Genomic DNA, 7647 nt, shown 5'->3' on the forward strand with positions numbered 1-7647 from the left:
CAGTCAGGAAAGGGAAGGTGCCTTTTCAGGGATATTATAGAGGGCATTTCTTCACAGAGAGGGAGGTTGAACAAAATCCTTTTAGAGATCCCTTCTGAGCTTCTATGGTTCTATGATTCCTAGGGCCTGTATGATCCATTCCTATCACCAGACTAAGTACAGCTCCTCTTTCCATTGAACAGATGGAGAAGCTGAGGTCCTAGCAGGTGGAAATTCCTGGGGCCAAAGTAAGGGGATCAAGGAAAGGATTGGCACCTAAAGCAAAAATGATTAGATGTCAGATACACCAGGAAATGGGAGGCAAATGAGAATTATCTGGTGTTTATAACTTGGGGGAACAGTATAGATAGGTTGAGGACAGAGTACCTTGCTGAGTCAAAAAGATGAGAAAAAAAGAGGACACATACAGGACAGACAGAGAGAAAGACAGAGAGACAGAGGGATTAAATGCATCAGAAAGATTCACAAGAAGAAAGAAATATGAAGACAAATATTAGCAGAAACAGAGTAACAAAGACAGAGACATTCAGGGGGGAATATAGTAATGGAGGCACAGAAAAATTGAGATAGAGAGAATAACAAAAACAGAGAAGCACCCACAAAAAGATAGAGACAGATCAAGAGACAAAAATGGTCTGAGGCTAAAACAGATGTAAAAAAAAAAGACGGTGATCCACAAAAACAGACATGGAAGAGAGAGAAAGACAGAAACAGGGAACGGGGGAAGCCAGAGAACCTGTAAGTCCTTTCCTTGGAAAGATGAGAAAATGGAAAAGAGGACATGAGGTTTGAGTCCCAATATACTGGACTTGGGGCCTTTGAGAAAAATCTGTCTTTCTCTGGGATGGGGGGGGGGGAAGTGTGCTGAACTGCCAGCAGGGCTTGACCCCAAGCTCTCTGTCCTAGGTTGGCCCATGATCTCCAGGGAGGCTTAGTGTAGAGTTGTGCTGCCTGCTGCCATGTCCAAGGAGGTTGGGAGCTGCCGGCTGGGCGCCACCTACAAGCCCAAGGAGCGGAAGCCCAAAAAGCCCCACTACATCCCCAGACCCTGGGGCAAGCCATACAACTACAAGTGTTTCCAGTGCCCCTTCACCTGCATGGAGAAGTCTCACCTGTACAACCACATGAAGTACAGCCTCTGTAAGAACTCCCTGTCCTTGCTCATTGACTCTTCTGACTGGGCTTACAAGAAGGGTCATCTCCTCCAACCTGAGCTAAGGTTCTTCCCAACTTCTGAGGGTCTCCGGGGCTTGCCCAAAGGTGACCCTTCTGACCCAACTCCACCTAAGCGGCCAAAGCCAGGGCCCAGACCAGGAGACAGTTCCCCAGCAGAGCCAGGGCTACCCAGTGAAGATAGGGGTGCTTTCCCTGAGGAGGAAGAAGAGGAGGAAACGTCAGGTGGATTCATGAGGGCCATGGACCCCAGTGAAGGGAGGAAGACTGGGGCCCTGGGTGAAGCTGATATGGGAGCCCTGTTCTTTGAGTTTAAGGATAAGAACAGAGAGCCAGAGCCTGATTTTATCATCACTGATGTCTTTTCCCTCCGCAATTCTGGGGGCAGAGGCCAGGAGCCCCCTTCACCAGAGGCTGATCCCAAGCCAAAGTCAGGAAGGGCACCTAAGAAATCTCTGAGCTCTGGTGGGCTCCTTATGGAACAATGGAGGCTGGTGGCTGGAGGCCAGAAAAGCAGAGCCAGTGTAGATCTGGCCCCAGTGGGCAATGAGGGCAGTGGCATCATCCCTTGCTATCCCCCTCCAGCTTATAGCGATTATCAGGAGGCCCAGGGCCTCAATCTGTCCCTTTTGGGCATAAATTACCCCTTGAGTCCTGGACTCTTCTCCTACTTGGGGCCCACACTCACTACTGGTGCTGCTGCCACTCATGCCCCCATAACCCAGATGCCATTTTTGGCATCAGCTGCTCAACTCTTGCCCCCACCAGCTGCTGCAAGTGCATCTACTGCACCTTTCCAGACTCTCCAAGGCCCTGAATGCTCAGCCTTCCTCCCACGATTCTACTACCCACTGCTGTTTGAGCATACTCTTGGAACACCCAGTGGGAAAGCTGCAGATGCCCAACCTGCCCCAGCCAACCTTGCCCTCCCAGCTAAGACACCAGGAGAGTTGCCCACAGCTCTAGGGCTCCTCAAGGTGCCAATGTCCAAGGCAGTTGCATCCTGGCCCCGGAGTTCCCGTAGGGACTCAGTCCAGGAGGTGGAACTCAAAGCTGGGCCTCCAGAAACCAAGGAGGAAGAAGAAGAGGAAGAAGAAGAAGGCAGATGTCAAAGTTCCCAGAAGGAAGGTGCAGGGCCAAGCAGGACACCATCATCAGAGATCTACCGGGGTCTGTTTGGGACTAACTCCAGAAAGGCCCATGGGACCCTGGTCAGCCCCTCAGCAACTGTGAGCACTCTGAAAAGAAAGTCCTTTTTTGGAAGTGGACTTGACTTCCTGAAGGATCCCTCAGGTGTGGACAGCCTGCCACTGGGGAAATTTGACTACCAGAGGAGGTAAGTGGGTAGAGATAATGGGTGAAGGATAGAGGTGTCACGGATCTCCATGGATCACTGAGGTATAATAGCTGGTTCTGAGGGAAGGAGGACATCAGAATGGGTTGGGTCTCAGCTGCATGAGTAAGTCCCTATATGGTCCTACATCTTCCCTAGGCCTTCCCTCCACCTCTGGAGTGAGGAATGTGGTCCAAGACTCTTCTCTGTCAAGGACAGTGTGGGGAGGCTAAAGGGACCTCCGGACTCTGCAGAGTAGGGAAGATGGACAGTGGTCAAAGACCTGTTACTTGTTGTAAACCTATGTAAATCACTTTCTCTGGGTCTCATCTGTAAAAGTTGAATTAGATGTTTTCTAATGTTTCATTAGGTCCCCACTGTCCCTTTCCCCTCTTTTACATCACCATAGAGAATGTGGGTACCTTAATATATAGAGTGCTGGGCCTGGGGACAAAAAGATTTATCTTCCAGAATTTAAATTCAGCCTTAGACACTTATTAACTGTGTGACCCTGGACAAGTCACTTAACCCTGCTTGTCTCAGTTTCTTCCATCTATAGAATGAGCTGGAAAAGGAAATGGCAAAACTTTTTTAGTATCTCTGCCAAGAAAATCCCAAGTAATCATGGAGAGTCGGACACAACTTAAAAATGACTAAATAACAATAGAGAATGGCTTCCAAAGGCTTCTCTACCTCTCTAAAAATTGAAGCCCAAAATATTCTTTGTATTCCCTCAAAGATAGAAACTGAAGCCAGGAGAGGAACTGGCACAATCAGTTTTGCTTTTCCCATATCCACCAATCATTCAAATTATGAAAATTTTGAATACCCCTTCTACAGGGCACAATTCTAGATTTCTATCTGAATCTTTTCTGCTTATATTCCTTACCCACCTTTTTTCCAGGGGCTAGAATCTGACTCCAATTCCTGTTTACAAGGACCCTAAGAAGTTAGGGGTCTGGAGATGTTTTGACTGGCATAGATTCAAGAGCCAAAAAGACCAGGAGAGGTCACCAAAGGTGTTTAGAAGACTAGAGATCACCAAGAAGCAGGGAGCTGGATAAGATGACCCCTGAGGTTGCAAGGGTTTCTCTCAGAGAAGGAAGGTTTTGGGGGTCCCATGTCATGGGAACATGACACCCAACCTGAAAATGGTGTCTACAATTACTTTGGTCCTCATTAATGTTCCTTTCCCTCTCAGCAGGCAAGAGGAGAAAGGATTTTGCTCTAAGAACCAGGAAACTTGGGTTCTATTCCCACACTTTCCCTTACCACTGTGTAATCTTAAGCAAATTATTTTCACTCTTTGGGTCTCAGTTTACTCATCAGTATAATGTAGAGGTGGCAGGAAGGGGGGGAAAGGGCAGTGGTGGTAGATGAATTATATAACTAAACTCTCTCCCAATATTCTTGTTCTATGATTCTTCCCTCTGCAGTGTTCCAGCTGCTACTCCCCTGCTCCCGTGGTCCAAGGACTCTGATACTATTGGTTCTGAGACTACTTCCCCTGGGCTCCCAGGCCTGGATGGACCCACTAGCAAACAACAGGGGTACAGGCCAGTGAGCCCAGGTCCAATTGGAGAGGACCTGTCCAAAGCCCTAGGAGACTACGAGAAAGTGGAGAGACGACTGGGTCAGCTGGCTACCACAGGTGGTCCCACTCAGGGGCCGCTTCGGGAACAGCTGGGAAAGATACGTCGGGAGCTTTACCATATTCACCAGGCCCTGGAGAAGGCAACCAGACCTCCCGAAGGGCCCCTTGACCTGTCAGTGAAAAGAGTGTCAGACAAAGAGCCATCCCCTACTGGGTTGGAGCTGGAGGAGGGTGGTTGGGAGGAAACTGGGTTGGAGACCACCAAGACACCCTTGGATCTGCTGCTACTGCAGCTGGGCCAGCCAGAAGGAAGACAAGGATCCTCAGAGTCCCCTGGGGTGCCAATTACGGTTTTACCTTCAACACTGGCAGCAGAGCCCTTCTATGGCCATACCACTAAATGTGAGGCAGACTCCAGTGTCTTACTGGGTGCTGATGGGAGAGCTCCTGGGGGATCTGGGCCTACCTCTGGGGGTCCTCAGCTCCTGGCTTCTGAGGAAGGGCCTCTAGGTGGCTGGGGTGGGGGACCCCGAAGTGGGATGGGAGGTCTTCCTGGGGACCCAGAAGCCACATGTCTCCATAGCCCTGAGAATACTGAAGTTTGACCTGGTCTTTCCCCTCCCCCCCATCCTCCAAACTACCCTGGACATATGTCTCCCACCAAACTCCCCTATCTCAGTCCCATAAAATGGGTCTTCTCAGATTAGGGAGATTTCCCAGGTGGGTACCAAAGCCCCCAATCTTTCCTTCCTGGGGTTATGAGTCAGGGAGGGGATGAAAACAATACCCCTGGGGAGGAGGAAATAACTATAAGCCCTCAGGAACCAAAGACTCAGTGTTATCTGGATTAAGTTGGGTCTCCCTTCTCCACCACCTGAGTCTCCAGGAAAAAAGGGCTCTGGCAGAAGCCACTCCCTTCTTCCAGAAGGGGATCTTGACCTTTCAAGGGCATTGTCCTCTGGAGAATCTTATTCTAGGCCTACTACCCCAGTCAAAATCATTTCATTACTTGCTCTAATTCTCAACCCAGCAGCTCTTCCTGGATTCCCCAACCCCTAATGATGAAGGCCCTGGACATCACCCAAACTATATCCTTGCCTGCAAACTGCTAAGCCATCCAAAGCTGGTCTTCTCTAAGGTGGTTCCCAGCTTCAGCTTCCTTAGCATCATTGATGTGTTAGCATCTGTAATCATTAGATTTCCTCACCTTGCCCACTTTAACCTTCTATGTCCCAGCACCTCCTTTCTTTCCCACTCCCCCCTTCTAACAATTCCTAGCCTGCTTATCCCTATCCTCCTCCATTCTCTCTTCACCCTCCCCCCTCCCAAGCTGAGTGGAGCCAAAGCACCCTCTCTCCAGATACTGTCCCTGCTACCTCCTCTTGCCTAAGACTCTGGAGAAGTAAATGCCCATTCCCTTAAGACTGGTATGAGGGCTTCACTGTTTGGAAAATCTGGTGCTATTGTAGACTTAGGATGAGTTTGGGAAATAGTTCGCCAAAAAGGGACCCTAGGAAGAAAGAAGAAAGGCTACTAGATCCCATCTCAGCTGAAGGTTGTCTTTCACTTTCTTTTTTACTGTTCTCTATCTTACTCCACCTTTCTACCTATTTCCAAAGCAGCTCCATAGTCTAATCTCTTTCTTGATCAGTCCTGGTCAAGTCTGGAACCCACCCCTAAAATTAGAGAATCATAGGCTTTAGGGATGGAAGGGATCTTCTATCACTGGGTGCACCCTAGAAATAAAGGGACTGCCTGGAAAATAGAGACCTGGCCAGAGTTCAAGTTGTGCCTGTCAGAGAATGACAATGTGACTTTGGCAAGTCATTTAACATCTTGTGCCTTGGGCAGCTCTCTAAAACTAGAAATTACAGAGAAGTATGAACCTAGATAGAGGAAATTTCCTTACTTTGTACTCATGAAAACACAAATCCCTCTCCTTATCCTTTATTAGGTTTAGATTTTAATGAAAAGAAGAGAATATGGTATTATGAAATTATAGATCAGAGATCTTCTGAGAGGCTTGTCATCCAACCCTAGAGTCAGAAACTTGAGTTTTTGGTTTTTTCCTAGTCCCCTCTCAACTGGTCTGGCCCCATGGTCAAGGGCAAAGACTGAAAGTTCTCTCCTTGGTGACTACATCAAATATTTGTTAAACATGTGACCAGGTTGGCTGACACTACTCATCTATAAAATGAAGAGACTGGATTAGATGATCATTCAGATCCCTTTCAGTTTTAAATCCTGGGATCTTTTCTTGTCCTCCCAACTTCCAAAGGCACTGTCCAGAACTATCCTAGCCTACCACCTCCACTAGGGAAATTACTCAGTTATTCATCAAAAAAATTCTACATACAGTTCTATCTAATCAAATCTGCATATAAACCACACCAAATGTAGTGTAAGTCCTTCCCTTCCACAACCCCATCTAGATAAAGGATGATATTTCAATTAGGAGGCCAGACTGAAAGGTCCCTTGAGAAAGGAAGGCTAAGACCTGGGAGGAAATTTTTCCAAATCTTGCCTCAAGCAGGCACTGCCTGGGGTTGCCTGAGAAAGTTACTGAAACCCACCTTCACTCGGGTGAACTGAGCCTGAATTCAGGTCATACCTTCCCCTCTAGATTTCTTGGGGAAGATCTCTCCTTGGGCAATAAATAGGTGGCACTGGCACAAAAGGAGAGGATATCTGCCCTGAGTAACCCCACCCTGACCCTAGAACCTTTCACCATACATCAGGACTCCAAGATGGGGCTTTTATCTCCCTTTACCCTCCTCCAACCTGATATGATGCCTCTCATCCCTCTGTCCCCCTCAGAAAGGGGGGCACCTTCTTGGATACCCTATACTGTGCATGAATGGAAGGATAATCACTTCCTGGGTTCTTAGTGAGTATTCATTTCTGGGTAAATGGGAAGGGGGCAGATGGAGTAATGGGGTGGCAGGGGTTGGGGGACTGCACAGTCACCTTTATTTATTGTTCACAGTTCTGCGAATGTAAAAATATAAACCACCTTCCTGCTCAAATGGGTTCTGTAGGCTCTTTATTATTCAGACTTCTTTTTCTCTAGAATGTTCCCCAAATAGAAAATATCAAAAGCCCAATTGATCCAAAAACAGGTCACCCTCAAAACAGCAAAGAATATAAAAAAAGGATCATCGTAATTGAAAGCAAACTATGGATAATCTCCAAATGACAGGTAATAGCAAAAGAGGATAATATTTTTAAAATAAGAGAAACAGGGCTGGCTAGGTAGTATAGTGGATACAGCACCGGCCCTGGAGTCAGGAATACCTGAGTTCAAATTTGACCTCAGACTCTTAATAATTACCTAGCTGTGTGGCCTTGGGCAAGCCACTTAACCTCATTTGCCTTGCAAAAACCTTAAGAGAGACAGAGAGAGAGAGAGAGAGAGAGAGAGAGAAAGAGAGAGAGAGAAATAAGCTCTGAACTTCTAAATCCCCCTCCCTACCATTGTCTTCCTGGATTCCGTATTGCCAGTTAAATTCTCTCTTAACCTGGGTGCCAGGCTTAGTGTATCCTGGAA

General features: G+C 47.6%; 1 protein-coding gene across 1 annotated transcript; it reads left to right on the forward strand.

Moving 5' to 3' along the window:
- Positions 1-921: 921 nt before the first annotated feature.
- On the forward strand, positions 922-6999 carry PRR35 (proline rich 35). Its single transcript, XM_074195991.1, has 2 exons — positions 922-2509; positions 3943-6999. The coding sequence occupies exons 1-2, from the start codon at positions 960-962 to the stop codon at positions 4703-4705; spliced, it is 2313 nt and encodes a 770-aa protein (XP_074052092.1). The 5' UTR covers positions 922-959; the 3' UTR covers positions 4706-6999.
- The last annotated feature ends 648 nt before the right edge of the window (positions 7000-7647 follow it).

The sequence above is a fragment of the Macrotis lagotis genome, chromosome 8 (assembly GCF_037893015.1).
Source record: "Macrotis lagotis isolate mMagLag1 chromosome 8, bilby.v1.9.chrom.fasta, whole genome shotgun sequence".
Taxonomy (NCBI): domain Eukaryota; kingdom Metazoa; phylum Chordata; class Mammalia; order Peramelemorphia; family Peramelidae; genus Macrotis; species Macrotis lagotis.

What these genes read in the sequence shown, in the direction of transcription:
- PRR35 (XM_074195991.1), top strand. Translation starts at nt 960, where the DNA reads ATGTCCAAGGAGGTTGGGAGCTGCCGGCTGGGCGCCACCTACAAGCCC. An exon ending in AAATTTGACTACCAGAGGAG is followed by an intron (nt 2,510 to 3,942) that starts GTAAGTGGGTAG and finishes TTCCCTCTGCAG; the next exon opens with TGTTCCAGCTGCTACTCCCC.